Consider the following 18,995-nt stretch of genomic DNA (forward strand, 5'->3'; position numbering starts at 1 on the left):
TGAGTAATGATGTCATTAGAATTTCCTTTGAATTTGTATGAGTAATTTTATAACAAGTGGAGCGCCTCTGGCAGTCTCACCTGCATTACAGGATTCAATATACATGTAGCAGCAGTACTGACTTTGAAAACTACTATAAAATAATTACTCACAAAAACACCATTCATGATGCAATACTACGTTCATTGAACCTAAATGACATTTGACCTTGATCATGTGACCGAAGACTTGTCAGTGATACTTGATTACCCCTATGTCCACAATTAATAATCTGTATCCATGAACTTTGAAAGTTTGACAGCAATTTAATAATTACCCCCAACATGGCAAAATTTAATTGACCTTAATGACCTTTGACCTTGGTCATGTGACCTAAAACTCGCACAGAATGTTCAGTGATACTTGATTACTCTTATGTACAAGTTTTATGAACTAGACCAATACAATTTTAGAGTTATGATTGTAATTCAACAAATACCCCCAAAATGGCCAAGGTTCAATGACCTTGATCATGTGACCTGAAACTCGCACAGGATGTTCAGTGACACTAGATTGCTCTTATTTCCAAGTTTTATGAATAAGATTCATAAAATTTCAAAGTTATCATGCAATTCAACAAATACCCACAGCTTGGCCAAAGTTCATTGTCCCTAAATGACCTTTGACCTTGGTCATGTGACCTGAAACTCTGGCAGGATGTTAAGTAATACTTGATTAGCATTATTTCCAAGTTTCATGAACTAGGTTCATATACATTGCATGTTATGCTATCATTTCAAAAACTTAACCTTCGATTAAGATTTGATGTTGATGCCGCCCTCTTTGATAAAGGGACGCCTATATTCTCACTCTGCTATGCAGGTGAGACTATTAAAAATGAGACATTACTTTTTCATCCACCTTACAACTACCATGACTTGTCATTTCATTATCTTTTACAAGCACAAAAAAGCTCTCCATCATTCTCATCCTTTTCATCACCATCATCAATATCCTTGCCATCATTTTAGTCATCATCATTCATCGTAATTATTCACCATTATCAACATCATTATCATATAATGTAATTATCATTTAATGTTAATTTTGCTATGTTCATTGTATTTTTATAAAGCATGTATCAACAGCAACTTTCAGCTGAATATACATTATAACTAAAAAAATATAATTTGCAATAATAATAATCACCCTCATTATCACAACTGTCACCATCATAATCACCACCATCATCATCACCCTCATCATCACCATCACCACTACCATGATCATCACCCTCATCATCATCATCACCATAATCACCATCACCAACATCATCACCATCATCATCATAACCATCACCATCATCAACACCATCAACATCATAATTATCACCATCATCTTCATCACCACCATCATCATCATTGTCACCATCACCATCAACATCGCCATCATCATCATTATCAACATCATTATCAGTAACAACATAATCATCATTATCATCACCATCATCATCATCACCATCATCTTCATCACAATCATCTTCATCACCACCATCATCATCATCATCTTCTCCACCTTCATCATCATCATTACCGTCATAATTACCATCGATCATCATGATGATCATGATGATGATCATGATCATCATAAAATACACAAACACAACCACCATCACATCTGTATATAAAACAAACAATGTCACTATCAAAACTATCAATTATAATCAACATCCTCTTTATCACCTGTATCAGTCCAGGAAATCATTAGTCGCACAAAGTGACTCTGTTTCATAATATATTTTTGTGTGAAATTGGTCCATTTCTCGGGCCTACATGATCTCAACAATTACAAAACCAAATTCAGAATTTTCACAACATGAAATCAAAACATACATATGCATGAATGAAGTCCTAAAAACAATGAATAACTTAATAAAACAGCAAGACCATTGTAATTAAAATCAATGAATAGACAATTGATTGTGTCAGTCATTTACATCAATTATGATTATTTCAGCCATTATCACAATATAAATCAAAATCACAAACTCAAATTTGTCTTGCACTGCAGGTAATTGCAATGTAAATTGAGAAACAAATAAACATAACAATCACTGATTTGGGGTTCAACAGAGTATTCCCATTATTCATTTTTTTATATCATGATTTCAATTTTAATTTCTTTAATTTTCTTATTAAAGGAAAATATAGTTCCCACTCCACTTGTGGTATTAATGAATATTTAATCTAATGTACATAAATATGAATACATACACATGCTGATTCACATATATTATCTATCTTTTTACAGCTATTTACTCTTCTATACACAGAAACAATATCTGCAGTCATGTATGTTCTTTTAGAATAATATCCATTTTGATAAATGTAAGTTTCCAAGAAAGAATATATACTTGGTCGCATTTCATGCAAGTTTCTTTGCAATATTACTATTTTTTCCCCTCCAGAATTCAGGCAGAACTGAACACACTTGCTACTGTTCTTTACATTTCTTTTCTCTAAAAAGCAGTGTTAAGTAATGGTTACATTTAATGTCAAACATTAAAACCACACGAGCTTTAACTTAAACAAAATTTAATTTCACACTTAATCTTATTGATTAGGTTAATTTTTTTCTAAAATAAATAAAATAATAACCAGCCTTTTCAAATTGAATCAACAAGTCTGCCCCATGACACTCCACGAATCCTGAAACGAGAAGAGCTGAATTAAAAAAAATATATAAATAAATTTCCTATGATTGAAATGCAAAATTTAGCACCAAACAATACATATTCTCTAAACGTAAAGTAGAGAAGGCAATGCTGTCAATATTTTCCCTGTAGATATTTAAAGAGTAATATATGAATAAGTAGATGAACAAAAAAAGGTTATGAAGTCAATGCTGTGAACTGAAATCGCCATTTCCCCAATGGCACAAATAATACATGTTCCTGAGTTACCTTGTATAGATTGGGTTTATAAATCATGTGAGAATGACGAGTGAGACATGTCCAAGATGGATTAATGCATAGAAAGCAAGAGTGTTGCAGAGATTCTATGTTGATAAACAATCAAAACTGTGCAATTATCTTCTTTGTCTTAACAACTATTACAGCTTTATTTTATCTACATTCCGCAAATTAAATCATACTTGCATAAGTTGATGATAACAATTAGATATCCAATCATATTTTTAGTTTTGAAGAAAAGAAAACACTGGCTGAACAAGATTATATCTAGTAATGCATCATTTACAGTTCTAACAGCCTATTGTTCCAATGGTATTTCTGAAGAGATATCCTTGTTTAGTATTCAACATCATGTAATCTTCAAAAGATTATAAAGTCATTATTTTTGCAATGTCCTACGTAATTATCTATCTCTGCAAACATCTCTTTAATAGATACCTGACGGTAGTCATAGGCACGATACATGTACAGTGTGTCCAGAACTTTGACAAACAGAACCAGTACAAACAAAGTAAAGACTAAACATAATAAAGTTAAAGATTATCATGATGACATCACAAACTCTAAACAAATATTGCACAAATCCTAAAACACATACTTACTTCAAAGTTCACATAAAACCAACAAGAAAAAAAGATACAATAATTCTACTGTCATGTTTTGATGTCAACTACCTCTAGACTTTGCCCTTTAAATAGAAGATTAAGTGAGAAGTTGACCTCGGTCTAATGGCAACCAATCTAAAAGATGTTCAACATGAAAGCCTGACGCCATTTCATGTTTTGTAAGACTGAATTCTGTTAATGTCAAGTGGCACTTTGAAACAATTCATGAGGTAGTTGTCACATACAGAAAGTAATTGAGATGACTTTTATTAAGTACATAGTAAGAAAATCATTCTCTATGATGGTTTTAGGAGTGGAACAATGTGGTTCAGACATTAGTAATTAATAAATATACAGCAAAATAAGACATCTCTAGATTTTAAGATAAATGTCTTAAGAGTCAAATGTTGGGGCTTAGCTAAATTTGAACAGTGTTTTTTACAACTAAAAAAAAATGTTTTACTTCTTTTGATTTTGAAATTCGAAAAAACTGAATTTGTTAAAAATCAGATGTTTACTGGTTGCACTGACATATTAAAAAAAACAAAATTCATCCATTCTTTATAACTAACCTAAAATAGGACCAACAAAATTTTAAAATTATTCTTAGACCCTTTAATAACTTATTTTTTGATGAGAATTTTGCTGCATAATTATGAAAACATTTGAACTCTGCAGTTCAACATACATTGTAATGAACATAGCAGTCTAACAATTTACAGGTAACATGATAACTAATGAATTGAAGGTACTTTGATAAAAACAGTTATTGACTGACAACCAACATTTCATTTAGTTTGAAAATTTGATACAGTTTACAAAAAGTTATCAAAAGAACTTCACAAATGACAAAGTAAAACATGGGGATATTTATCAAACTTACAAATGGTATATAAAAATGGAGGCTCAAATTTGGGGCAAGCAGGTTTGGGGATACAAAATGTTATGAAGTGCAAAAAAGCTGAGATATTTTTAAATATTATTCATGGGAAGACAAGCTAGCTGTTGATGAGGAGGACATACTGGAACAGAGATTGCTCCTGTTGCCAAGGTGATCGCTGAAGTCGCCAATAGCATAGCAGCCATCAAAGACCTTGTTGCTATGTCGGCTGCTGAAACTATCTCCATCAAAGTGCTCAGTAAAGTCTCCACTGTTCTCATGTAAGCTCTCTCCTATAGAACCTTTGGAAGTGAATGATTCACCAACAAGAGTGGCATCTGATGGGTCATCTCCAAAGAGACTACTAGTAGTATCACCTGCCTGCATGAGGCTAGTATCAAAGCAATCCTTGATTGTACCCTTACTACCAAAGTGATCACTTATCCCACCGCTGCCATCATAATTATCAGAGTTACCACTCCTAACACCTGGACTGATCACAGAGAAAGGATGGTCATCAGTGAAGTGTGTCTCACCGGCATTGTTTGCATGCATCTCTTCTAGGAAGTCAAAGCATGCCAGAGCTTCCTTCTCCTGATCATCAAAGCGATTGTAGAGAGAGAAGACATCCATTTGTATGAGGGACACTCGACAGTATACAGATTGACGTACCACTTGTCTCTTCATTCCTGAAACAACAAAAATATCATCACTTTTTAATGACCAAGACTTAAATTATTCTGTTACACACACATTTCACAGCCAATGATCAGACAATTCAGTTTTTAGTACCATGATGATATAGATGGATTCTCAAAGGTGTGCAGTAGAAATTTATGCCTCTGTCATTATACTGCACACTTAATCTTTCATAATCATCACATCGTCACTCCCATATGCATTCTGGAATGAACTTGGTCCATGATCTCCATGACCTGTGACCTTGCAACTCCAATATCATGAGTTTATTGTCACTTCCAAATGGTTTTCTTAGTTGTATAAAGATTGTCACCTTACTCTTATACTCAGAACATCTCTACCATATTATGCATTTATGAACCAAGTATAAAGTTGAGGTGTATAACCTTTCTTAATTGATCACAGCAATGTATCATGTCTATGTACGTAATTACTTCTGAGACTATATTTTAATGGCTTGAAATGTTCCTACATTGTGCACATTTTAGTCCTGAATGAGTTCTTAGTTTTTAAGTATATGGAAGTCAATTCTAACAAAATTGGATGTCATTTTGTTTTAGATGTGTGAGGTTTAGATGAGTTGTGAGCATTTAGGTTGTGTTATGTAAACACAATTTATATCAAAGAATAGAATACTACCTCTAAGTTTCATCATTTAAAAAGGATTAAAAAGTGACCACCAGGCTCCAATAAAAAAATTAAGTAGACTTCCTTTTAACTATTATGAAAACAAAAATCTGACTTTTACAGAAAATTTAAAGTGCCATTTAAGTTGACATCTCAAAGATATATTTTATCTAAACATAATATCCATATTTTGTCAACTTGTCAATGAAGATATTTATCAAACCATGTTGAACTTGTGTGAGTAAACATTGCAACATACATTTTCTCACCAAGTCAACTTGACAAGAAAATCTGTAGTTGTGGTGAAATGAAATATCTTATCAAGTCAACTTAACAAGAAAGCATGTTGTCATAGTGAGATATGTTCTCTTGACAAGTGGACTTTCTAAAATATCATATTAGTGTGGAATATATTATTTTGCCACAAAGCTTTTTATGAACTAAATCTTGTTACCTTTGTCGCCAAGGAGTTTCATGAACTCTTTTTCATCAGGGTGGCTGTCAAGCAGAGATTCGTTGGATTCATCTAAGAAGCCATCAAGACCTCCATCACTATCATCACTCTCAAAGAGAGAATCAAGAAGGTTCGCTCGTTCCTGAACAGTTTCAAACAAAGAGGACAAAAGGATAAGGATGTAGTAATATGATGAATCCCCAAATAAATTTCACCAAGAAGACACAATAGGTCACCAACATGGGTAGTACCTGTGTACACTCAGGAGGCACAGTATCAAGTCTCTGAAACCTATGGAAATAAAATCAATCATAGAATATTTATTATCATTTTTAAAATAGAATCCCCCTGGAATCCAGTAAATTTTCATTACAAAGGCAAAAATATTGTGTGGTTGTTCTTGCAATTAGTAAATTCTTAATTGTTTTGAAAACAAAAAAAAGACAAAAGATGATCATAATGATTTTAGTTTTTTATATTTATATAGTTTACTGTGATGCACATAAGAATGCTTGAATTAATGATGTTTGATTTTCAAAAGACTTGCTTTATTTCAAATCTTTTACATACCTTTTCAGTGAGCTGTGCCTCTTTCTCTCTATCACTGCTCATCCCATCTTCATCACAGAGATCTTCTGCTTCAAAGTCTTCCATCATCTCTGTGGATACCAAAGGAACATCATATTTCTTGGGATCCACCTCATCATCTGCCGTCCTTCCTAATTCTGTAGAATCTTCAGGGTTCGATGAGACAGAAGGTGCTAGACTCCCTCTCCCAGTACTCCCCCTTTCAAGACTTCCTCTTCCTATACTTCCCCTGTCAAGGCTTCCTCGACCAAGACTTCTGTTGCTTGGTGTCCCAACATTTCCCAAATCCCCATTCCCAAACAAAAATGAATTCTTGAGCCCAAATTCACTTGACTTGGCACTCCAGCTGCCAATACTGAGAGCATCTGATTCACTTACAAGGAGTCCATTCTTAATGTCTTCAATCTCCTTTTGATCTAGGTGCAGTTCTGAAGTGGAACCATTTTCTCTTCTTTCTGGCTGTTGGCATTGCTTTGTAACATTACCATTGCCCATAGGACAAGTGTGTACCGAGTCAATCGGCAATGTGCTAGGACGTGGTTCATCGGGAAGGAAGACAGAGTCATTGTCCGAACCACTGCTGTTTGCAAGCTCAATACCACTGGCACGAAGTCTCTGAAGAAGTCGAGGACTTAGTTTGGGAGATTGTCCACAGAGTGCTTCACCTTGCTGGTCTAAGTGGCTTGTGAAAAGATTTTTCTCATCATTCGGTGATGGGGTTTTGTTGGGATTCTCATTTTTGGTAGGACTTCTAGAAGAATCATCAATGAAAGGCACATTGTCTACGACAAAACTTGGCTGCTTGGTGAGCGGAGCAACTTCTGTGAAAGCACTCGTGTTGTAATTGGATGATTTTTCTGTTCTTAGCATTTCGCTCCCTGCTGGTGCTGTTTTTGGAGACTCAACAACAATTTCTTTCCTCTGTTGACCTTTTTTCTTTGTTGAATCAGTTTTTCCGGGACTTTGTTTTAAACCCTGTCTGATTAACTGAGGTATTTTACTTTTACTCTTGGAATCTTTATTAGCTGATCCAGGGTCTTTGGCACCCGAAGTAGTTGATTTTCCCTTTGGTGTACAGTCATTCCCTTTGCCTTTTCCTTTCCCACTTTTTGAATTTGCTTTTTTACTCTTCCCTCCAGACTTTTCTGAAGCAGTAGGACTCGTCATTTCACACTGTGATTGATTTGAAGTCGGACTGTCTGATGCACTTTTATTAGTAGTTCTTGATAAAGCTTTGGACATGAAAGTTCTTGTCAGCCCACTTCCATTCTTTTTGCTATCACTCGATGAATGATTCTGAACAGTTTTTGACGGTTTAGTACTAGGTGTGTCCAATTTCTTGACACTTGCAAGAGATTTGTTACTATGAGACTGTGGTTTTGGAATACTTGAATTAACCTTTCCTTTGTCCATGTTTCCACCACTTGGTATTCTTGTCCTTTCCGGTCTTGATGGTTTAGGTGGAGCTCTCATACTCTGAGATCTAATGAATGGACTGTTAAGAAGCTTCTTGGGTCTTGTCAAATCATCTTTGGACCCTTTTGATTTGGATTTTCCTCTTGCAGTCGCATCTTCCAACTTCACCTCTGCCATTATGCTTGATACAAAATCAGACATGATGGATGTATCACCCAAGCTGTGGTTTGAACCTATGACTTGCTGCTTCTCTTTCTTCCCCTCTGGACTGCTATCGCTGCTGGTGCTCCTACTCTGCGCTTTATGCTCCTTCTCCAAGAGTTCTTGGAGTATCTTCCTATCTTCATCACATGCGACTCCTGATCTAGAATTAGAAGAATCCTGCCTGGTCATACTACCAACACTGCTTTGTCTGCTGCTTGGTCCTGATCTGGTTGATGGGTCATCTGGTATAGGATAACTGAGGATCCACTGCTCACTAGATGCAGAACTGGCACTCTCTGTTCTTTCTAATGACTCTCTCATCTGAAATAAGATAAAGAAGAGCATGCATTCAAGGATGGACTGCAGTTCAGATTCTCAAATATTAATAGTTAGGGTTTTATATCCTTTTTTGACTTATTGGTGCATTAAAGAGTCTTCAATTCAAATATTCAGGTATTATGCCATTAGTATGTAAAGAAGATTTGAGGATTTATCAAAGTCATGTATATGCAAAATTAATTGTTTTTTTTCTTTTCAGAATATATTATTTCGATTTCATGTTTTCTGTTTTTATAATAATTTCTATTTTAATGTTGTTATCATCAAGATCACCATGATCACCATCATCATCACCATCATCATAATCATCATCACCAATATCACCATTATCAATGTCATTACTGCCATCATTATGATCACTATGACTATAATCATTATCATTATTAGCTCAATTGAATATCTTGAAACAAAATAATTCCTACCAAAACTGTCATCCGATAACTGTGGGATTCACTTTTGCACAGATATAATGTATTATAACATGCAATAACATGATTGAAATACATTGTAAAATCACTATACTGTATTGTGATTTTACAATGTATTTCGATCATATTGTTGCATGTTGTATCTGTGCAAAAGTTAAACCCCAAGCTATCGTATGCCAGCATGTTTAATAGTTTTCCCTTTAACACAGAATGCACCTGCGACTTAAAACAGATCTATTGATCTATTCAAGTAGTATATTGTCTGCTTCACACATATGAGTCAGACAAATCCATAATCATGGCCATGTTATACTTAGTTTAGTGATTAATCATATTGTTCATCTGTACAATTGACTGAAATGGATGATTAATACAATCAATTGCAAAAAAAAAATCAGCATTACAATTAATCCAAAGCTATATGATCTAGGACTATAAACTAGATGCAGTATGGATTCTTGATTGAGCCTATCTGACATATTCACTGAATACCCATTGTATTTTGATGTATTGAATTTGATAGACTTCAACATCTAATTGAAGAAGATTTCTGAATTAGCACTGGATATATGACATAATGGTTTGCTTTTTGGGTGAATTTCAATCATCAAATGTTATTACATCTGCTCTGCAAAACTCTTAAAAAAGAAACTTGTAAAAGATATGGTATGAGCAAAGTGTGATTATTCTACCTTAGTGGGTGGGGCAAACTTACCCTCTTTCTATGTTCTTCAATGCTCTTATTAGGATCCCAGTCTGGTAGTTTAATGGGTGGAGTAGACCGAGCCTTCCACATATCAACAAAGTTTACACTCTCTTCTTCTTCCTCGGATTCAGAGTCACTTGATAACAAATTGCCCTGGTAACAAAAATATAATGAAATTGATTTGAGATAATTGTTTAGGATTGAAGGTTGAAGAGATGCATCTTTTAACAAAATTACTAGAAAGTATACACATAATGGTAAAGAAACAAAATAATAGTTTTGGCTATTTTCCTCAAGCTGGAAAATGGGAAAAAAGGCAAACCATTTGTTTCTCAGGTAGTTTATAACTCATTATTGACCATTTATCCATACACAATGAGGAAGAATTAAATAAAACAAAAGACATGAAAAACTCTTCAAAGAATATATCTATAAATACTATGATATGAAACTGTGTGCATATGATGTGATAAGAGCACTGTCTTGGATGGCACTATAACATTTTGAAAAATCTAAAGGAGCACTCCTGAAAGTTGGCATATCACTATGTGATGGAATACATGACTTTGGAGTCAAAGATCAAAAACTCTCAAATCATTGGCAAACCAAAGAACAAAAAAGAGGTACATCCAAAACTAGCAGAATACATCCCTAATATAAATGTAGAACTATGCTATGACAAAGTGAACCACCACAGAATGATTTTAGATCTGGTTCATGTACTAGCAAAGGTTAATTATCTCATAGCACATGAATGGATGAGAAGAACATGAAGGCTTGATTAAGAACACAGTGATCTTACCAGTGGGGTAGAAGCCTGCTGAGAGGTGGAACTGTTCTTGCTAGGAGAATCCCAATCTGCTGATGATCCTAAGGAGTTACCCGACTGAAGAGACTCAGTTGACATACTCTGGACTGATGCTCTCTCCTCAATGCTTTGAGAACTGAAAAGATAAAAAGAAATGATGCCAATATTACATAATATAAGAGATGAGAGAGGCAGATGAAGGTGGGTGAATATACAAGATAAAATAGCAAGAAAATAAGAAGAAATGACAATTGACAATTGTGTGGCCAAAAAAAGACATAAACTCACGGCTCATTTTAAGAAATGGAAGTTTGAATTATAATTTTTGTCATCTTTACATGTATCATTATATGTATCATGTTTACCCGGAATATATGCAAATACTTGCCATCGAAGTTGTATAAAATATCACGTCTGTGCCATTGCATAAATCTTTCCGCTCTTTTTCTTTATTATTTATTTTTCTTATTTATTCTTTTTATCATTATATATGTTTTTTCCCTAATGATGTTATGATCACTTGTTAATATTTTAATTATGTTTGATCTGTTATTTTTATTTTTGGTCAGTGTTGACCAAATAAAACATATAAATACAAAAAAAAGAAATGACAATTGATAATTTTCATGTTCACTTGCTATTTCCCACTTTAAATGGCAACTCCATTAAATGTTTGTTAGCCCCAACTCTCGAGCTTTAATTCTTGATTTAGGCTCATGAGTCAAGACGAAGATCGGTGAGAGAAAGAAAGAGGGAAAGAATGAAGGATAATAGAGACAACGGAAGGTAAGAAGGATTGATGGAAGATAGGTGGAAGGTGTGTGAGACAGAATGGCACATAAATAATAGAAAGAAAGGGGTGAGGGGAAGGAAGGAAAAAAAAGAATGAATAGTGGAAGAAGAAAGAAAGGAGGGAGGGAGACACAGTGACAGTCTGATGGAGAGGTAAGGAGGGGACATAGGAAAAAAATTGAGACAGAAAACAAAGAGCAAATGTTATTATTTTTCAATTATCACGACTTTATAAATATAAGGTAAATAATGTATATGCCAATTCAGCAAAGCCACACAAAAAATCAGAGCAAAGGATAGAAAAATGATAACAGGCATGATATTCCCCTCTAAAAAAATCTGAAAAATAATCAAGGGTCACTAAGTCACTGACAAAGACAAAGTCCGAGGCATCCTGGTGGGGATTAGAAGCTCTTGCATAATAAAGAAATCAAAAGTGATTTTTCAAGGTGAGCCTGCACGATGATAGTTTTATCATCTGACTATAAAAAGCAGTAAAAAACAGCATGAGAATGTTCTTGCACAAAGGATTTCATGCACAAAAAATAAATCTGAATAAAATTTTAAAAAAAATCAGAATTCTGATTTCAGTCAGGAGAATATCATGCCCGTAATAAAGAAAGAGCGCAGCAACACTGTCACAGAATGCATCTGATCAAGATCTAGTTCAAGGAAAACATTATTTCTACTCATGACAAGCCTAGCATACTTGTTCATGTTTACATTGAAAACAGAGTCAGATGTCTATGTTATTTGTGTCTATATGGTAATGTATGCATAACCTATCGAGATAAAAGTGCATTCCATTGATCAACTTATAAGAGCAGCTCATACAGTGACACCATCCTGCTCTTCATTTATCAATTCATATGTCATTCTTTTCAATTATCAAAATAACAACAGCATTCACCCCGGATAGCTCTATGTTTTTGTTTGGTTGATTCACAATAGATGACTTGCAACAGACATTAATGGGTTAAATTAAACACTGTCCTGGATAAAACATCATCAACTATTTCTTTTGCTATTTATCTTTAATTTTCTTGTGAAGAGCTATTTTATCACTGGGATTGCAGATTATTATTTATTTCGCATTTTTGGCTCAATACTACCACTGCTGATACATCAGATACTTCAATAATGCACTTCAATCTGTCTATACAACACATTTTTTGCCAACCCTGAGCCCTGAAGAGATAAAATATTTTTTTATCAACTATTATTCATTTGTACACAGTTTTTCACCGATCTAAGATAATAATCACAATATTGATTGTATATGTGACAGGTCACTAGTGTTAACTTGGAATGAAAAGAAATGATTCATTTCAACCTTACAGTACTATTAGTAGAGTCTACTCTCTACATTGCTGCAATAATTTTTTGTATACATCATTGTCACCTATATTCAATCAGTCCATGCTACATAAAAATGCAACATGTTTTTACAGTCATATGGCACACACATACCATGAAAAGAAACCTATTAAAATAATAATCGGACTGTTACAGCTCATTGGTGTTCAATCACTGGAACAAAATTGGAAAATAAAATTATTGGGAAAAATGATAAATAACATAAAGAAATGTACCTCATCATAAAGCTAAACATTTCACTTTGGCCTTCAAGCAAGGTGATCATGTTAGATCAAGAAGGTGATTAATACACTGCCTCAAGATGGCCATATGTGAGAAAAATATTAAGTGAAAAAAAAAATCCCACTGACTTATTGCAAAATAAAGTCCTTACAATGTCAATGCAGCAGGCAAACCCCAAAAAAGGTTTTTTTTTAAATCTCTTACATGTCCACATTCCAAGACCAATCCATGTACCAAGCCTTGTGAGCCATGGGTGAAAAACTGAGGAAGTAGTTTGATCTACATGATTTGGAATATATTGACCAACCAACCGACTACTAGTCCAACCGCCCAACGGTAGGTCGATTTCTAATATACATACCCTTTCAAAATTTAAGTATACTAGTCAACCAACCAGGCTGGCATAAAATACACCAGTGGGGTTTGCTGAGGTGGGAATTAGGTAGATTTCCTTACATGGGTTTAAAATTTATGGACAAAAAAATTAGAAAATACTTCTAAATCTTTTACACTCACCTCATCTTTTCATGGTTCATTTTGTACAGTCCCATTGTCAAAAACAATCTGACAGGCCAGGGGAATCAAATAAATCTTCAGTCACAAAGAAAAATTCCTTCACGTTGGTTTGTATAATCAAAGTAGTGCAATAAAAATCCATCCATCACAAGATCTCAAACTTCCTTCCTAATCACACCATACAGGGTCCTAGAAACATCCATAAATATACAATCACAGAACCCCATCAAGAATCATTTGTCAATTTTCACTTCACAGGAAAAATCCCTAATCCATGATACATCCTTTATTGATCCATGCGGAAATTCTGCCTTGCATCGCTCCAGATAATAGGTATCACTTCATCAAATCTTCAAACTTAATATCAACCAAAACTTTGATACTTTTTTTTTACCAATTTTCCTTGCAAAATGATGAATTCAGAGTTTAAAAGTTGTCACAACAAACAGCATTGAAATGTTAAAGTATATATCCTAATAATATGACCGAAACAGTAGATAGGTTATCCAAAAATTCTGACTGATCAAAACACGTCTATCATCTGCAAGCGACCAAATGATACCCTTCTGTTTGATCAACTCGATTGTGAATGAAATGGAATGCTGAATTCCTCGTTGGAGACATCCATCAGCAATCACATCGCGTCACAGCTATGGTATCACTTTGTTCAATGATATCCCACAGGGTGAACAACTACAAGGTGAGGAGACTATACATTATACTGGTATCAATCATATATAGAGAGAGATCAAGAGAAAGAAGGGGGGGGGGGGTAAGGAAGGGGTGGGGAAGGAGGGCAAGGGAAAAAAGGAGAAAATACAGAAAATATTAAAAAATATAGCACAGTACACAGTTCTTGGAAAACATGAAGAAATAAAAAGTAAAGCAAAAGATTTAAAAGAGAAATCAAAAGTAAATAGAAGTGAGAGGAGGAGACATAAAAAGAGAGAAAAGGAAAGAAAGTGAGGGAGAGAGAGGGAGAGAGAGAGGGGAGAGAATAAGTACCAATGGGGGGGTGTTTAAATAAGAAAATGGAAAAGCAAACAATGGGTGACAGAAGAGACAAGAGAAGGCCAAATAGAAAATGAAAATAGAAAAAAAAATATCACAAAGAGAGGGGGAGGGTAAGAAGAGGAGAAAGAAAAAGAAAGAAAGAAAGAATGAAGAGAGAGAGAGAGAGAATAATCACTTGGCCTATGATGACACTAGGACCTTAGATGACACTTAAAAGATGAATACCACCCCTGCTGGTATGACAGATCTACATGTAAAGAGCATTGTGTAGCCAGGTTCACGTTCACAATGAGAAGACTACCATACACCACAATAGAAATAACTTTGACTCCATACTGACAAGTGCACGATACCATGTTCACATTGCCAAATCTAAACTGTGATTTATAGAAATGTGATTTGCAACTCCTTAGTCCATTACTATCAAAGGAGGCTTCAACATCGAATCCTTACTCCTTGTATTTAGGATTTTACTTTCTGTCAGAATCCAAAAAGCAAAATGAAGAATGCATTTGGGACTTGTTTACATAATAATGGAATTAATATGTTGTTAATGTTGTTTTCATGGTCACAGAACATAGGAGAAGCTGGTAGAAATATCACTGTGCAATGATAGAGTGTTCTACAAGTAGCTAAACAAAAGGAAGATAAATAAACACTCTTGACCTAAATAATACAATAGAAATGTTGAAATAATTAATCTAAATTCTTATAATATCCATACCATCATAATATGCTCAAGTGGCTTTCATGAATGACATGAATATCCTGTATGGCTATAGTGACCCCATTTTAATGATCATAGTATAGTAAGAAAGAATGTCCATGGTGGTGGCAATGGGAACAGACTGCCTTGAAGTTATTCATGTCAACCTTTTGTGTAGTATCCTGTTTGGAGTTCAGATTACCAATGAATATGATAAAATATTGGTGGTATTTATCCAATTCAGGGAGCATAAAGTCACTCTACTTCAGGATGAGAGGATGATCAATATTGATAAATGAAAGCAAATCAAATCAAGATAGGAAAATGAATTTTATTTGTGAATAACTTCATAAATATTGACAAAACTCTGATCTGAAGTCTACCCTCAGGGTAATATTTTCATTCTCTACTCAATTCTCTCTTCATGCACGCAACTTGGTTTAATTTTGCAATGAATATCACAAAATGATGTTCAAATCCTGTTCAAATCAGTCAAAAGGGGATTTCTTAACTGAAGTAAAATAAATGACAGATTTCACATCCACCTGACAAATTCAAGGGATTTGATTTGAACAGAAATCAGACATTCTTCAACATAGGAGCCCTACATGTATCAAACTTACTAAAGAGCACAAGCATAACATGACATACAAAAATAATTAGAGCAGTGAATTCGCTAACACGTTGACAGTTGGAGGGCTATGAATTTTCCAGGGGGGGGGGATAAGTCTGGAAATAGTAACATTTTATTCCATAGAAAAAGATGTTAGCAGGGCCTGTTGGAAGAACAGTTTTCAGAACTGAAGTTCCCTGGGTAAATATGTCGGTATTGCTATTATTATTTGCATTTCAGTATCCATTATGCTGTGAAATCAATAATGAAAATAATGCACATTGTTCAAGGATGTGTAATCCAGACTGCTTTAACATTTCATAACATGGATACCAGCGATCTAACATAACAACAGCTGAACAGATCCCACTAAAACCATTGGATTTATTCAAAGCATTGCAGAATTTGCATTATGTATAGCTGCAGTCATAGTACTTCACCACTGTTCTAACGCCGCGTGATGAGTATTCACATCATACATGCAGAAAACATGCACTGTTGAGTATATAAGAGGAGACAATGCATGAAAAGAAAAACGTAATTATAAAATATCTTCAAACTTAGCATACGATTACCCACCCCCCCTTCCCTTAACAACATCAGAAGTTTGGATCTACATTTAACAAAACAATATATCATGGGTGTTGATTTGTGTTGTGAATCTACTGTCCAAGGGGGGATGATCTATTGTTTCATCCCCCCCACTTGAGTAGTATGACGTCATAGATCGATACCAGTGCTCTGTATCTACATTTAACATAACTACGGATTTACTGACATCTGTATTTAGTGAGTCTTTAGGAAGATGTAGGTCTACTGTATGTAGTATTAAATCTCATTGTTGTATGTAGTATTATTCCTATTCCATTAGAATGATCAGCCTTGTTATCATATCACATCAAACAGGCCTGTACTTGCATCAATCTAAATAGAACCAAACTTTACGCATAAGGTTAACTGACATTTCAAGGGTACTGCATATTGGGACTACACACATCTGACTGAAGATATAGTAGTATTACCAATATCAATTTGTATTTTTTGTTTTAATAAGCAATGTATGTATATTTTGTTTTAATAAGCAATGCATCTAAACATATATTGTCATTTCATACCAATTTCATTTTTGTATATTTGTAAACCCCGACTAGTGAGAAGAGCTTAATAACAGAAACTAGTTTTTCTTTTAGTCATCCTCAGGCACTAGTCGGTGGTGATTTCTTCTTCTTTTACATATATTCTTATTGTCTTTTGCCTGGAAATAAAATAAATAAATCATATTTTCCACCATATTTTGTAGGAAGTCATTCACAAGAGACCTATCAGGTGGTTTCAGACCGCCTCGAAGTTCGCCAGTTCCAGGTATTCTCTGATCGGGAAATTTACCCCGATCAGAAAATACCAGGTATTTTGGTAATGTGAAAGCAAACTACGCGTAATTTCCCCGAAAGAAAATACCCGCTAAATAGTAGGTACTTGGCGAAATTACGAGAACTTTCGTGGGGATTTTTCCAAGGTCGCAGGTATTTTGGCGATGTGAAAGCAACTTACGGGAACTTTTATCCCAGCGTGTCGTTGGGCGCGGCGGCGTGGGTGGCTGCTGGGCAAGAGATTTTGAATCTCCCGCCTTGCCTGCTTTTTCAGACCACACTGCGCATGCTCGTAACTTCGGGAACTTATCCCGAAGGATGTGTTTCGGGGCGGTGTGAATGCAGGAATAATTAACGGGTATTTTTTAGCCTCAAAAAGTTCTCGTAATTTAACGGGGATTCTTGTGATCGAGGCGGTTTGAAACCGCCTACTGAGGTATCTCACTACACCTGTCTCTATTATTGTTCTCATCTTCATCAATAGACTATCAATGGTTATTCACTGGAGTGATGCGGGTCAACCATGGTTTCATTCCACTATCAATAGACTATTTCTGTCACCAAAAGTTCATTTTTATGATGAAATCAATGGAATTACTCTTTGTGGTTATAATATACGATTGTCAAATGATAACGCTAATACCTTGGTCACATTTGCTCTACGGCGAGTTGAAAACAGCCATTTTAAACATTTTTTGTACCAGCTGCATATAGGTGGTTTGAATTAAGATTAATAAAACGGCTGTTTTTGACTCGCCGTATGGCCACCGTAGAGCAAATGTGACCAAGGTATTAGAAATGGTCATACAATTGCATCCAAATCATATTAGAGCCTTACTAAAATTTGTCACTAGTAGGTAAAAATGGGTGTCCTGTTAATACAAAATAAACATTCATTATGAACAACTTCTCATGCTTTATCTTTGTATAACATGAATATAATATTATAATATGAGTACTTTTTCATCAGTCTCCCAGTTCTTTTAATTTCTAGTAATAACGCAATTCCATATCAATAAATATTCCAATACTGTTCATCAAAATAATATTGTCATATAGAAAAGCAGGTTAGACTTCAAACACATTTTGTACACCCACAAGCAAAAATTCACTTAAGTTAATGATATACCTACATTGTAATCTCACAAATCAGAGAGACCTAATTTCTTTCTCTTTTAAATAGTATAGTTTCCCTCTTTGATTAGAATGCGTTAAAAATATACCAGAAATGAAAGCAGCCATCCATGAACATGCCACTGTTTTGAACTACTAGAAGGAAGGTCAATATGTAATCTAATCTTAATCAGAGTACCATGAAGTCATCCAATTTCAAACAGAAGAAACCATATGTTATTCCACAACAGATGTAGTAGTACTACCAGCAGTTATTTATTATTTTCATATGAAACATATGTCACAAGGATAAGGTATTCTCCTTGGAGGAGAACAAAAGCTAACCTTATAAATGAAAGGCGAAATAAACAAACTTGTTTTGATCTCTGTCACAAAAAACATAGAAATGTGTATCACCATGGAGCATCACATGTTAACTTCAGTTCACTGAAATAAATTTATGTTGACATGTGTTTGAATCCATGTTCTTTTATTCAATAGAAAAGCTTGTCTGAAGTCTTAGAAAATAAAGTGAAAATAAAGTGATATTGGACATCAAATAGGCGCT

General features: G+C 34.6%; 1 protein-coding gene across 1 annotated transcript in view; it reads right to left on the reverse strand.

Moving 5' to 3' along the window:
* Positions 1 to 4,059: 4,059 nt before the first annotated feature.
* The window catches only part of LOC121405588 (microtubule-associated protein futsch-like), a 45,266-nt gene continuing 30,330 nt past the window's right edge, over positions 4,060 to 18,995 (reverse strand). The window contains exons 7-11 of the mRNA XM_041596521.1: positions 10,699 to 10,840; positions 9,906 to 10,049; positions 6,786 to 8,744; positions 6,216 to 6,357; positions 4,060 to 5,124 (exon numbers count right to left, since the gene is read on the reverse strand). Of these exons, the coding sequence (XP_041452455.1) occupies positions 4,535 to 5,124; positions 6,216 to 6,357; positions 6,786 to 8,744; positions 9,906 to 10,049; positions 10,699 to 10,840 (2,977 nt within the window). The 3' untranslated portion in view covers positions 4,060 to 4,534. The remainder of the gene's footprint in view (positions 5,125 to 6,215; positions 6,358 to 6,785; positions 8,745 to 9,905; positions 10,050 to 10,698; positions 10,841 to 18,995) is intronic.

This window comes from Lytechinus variegatus, chromosome 1, assembly GCF_018143015.1.
Source record: "Lytechinus variegatus isolate NC3 chromosome 1, Lvar_3.0, whole genome shotgun sequence".
NCBI classification, from domain to species: Eukaryota; Metazoa; Echinodermata; class Echinoidea; order Temnopleuroida; family Toxopneustidae; genus Lytechinus; species Lytechinus variegatus.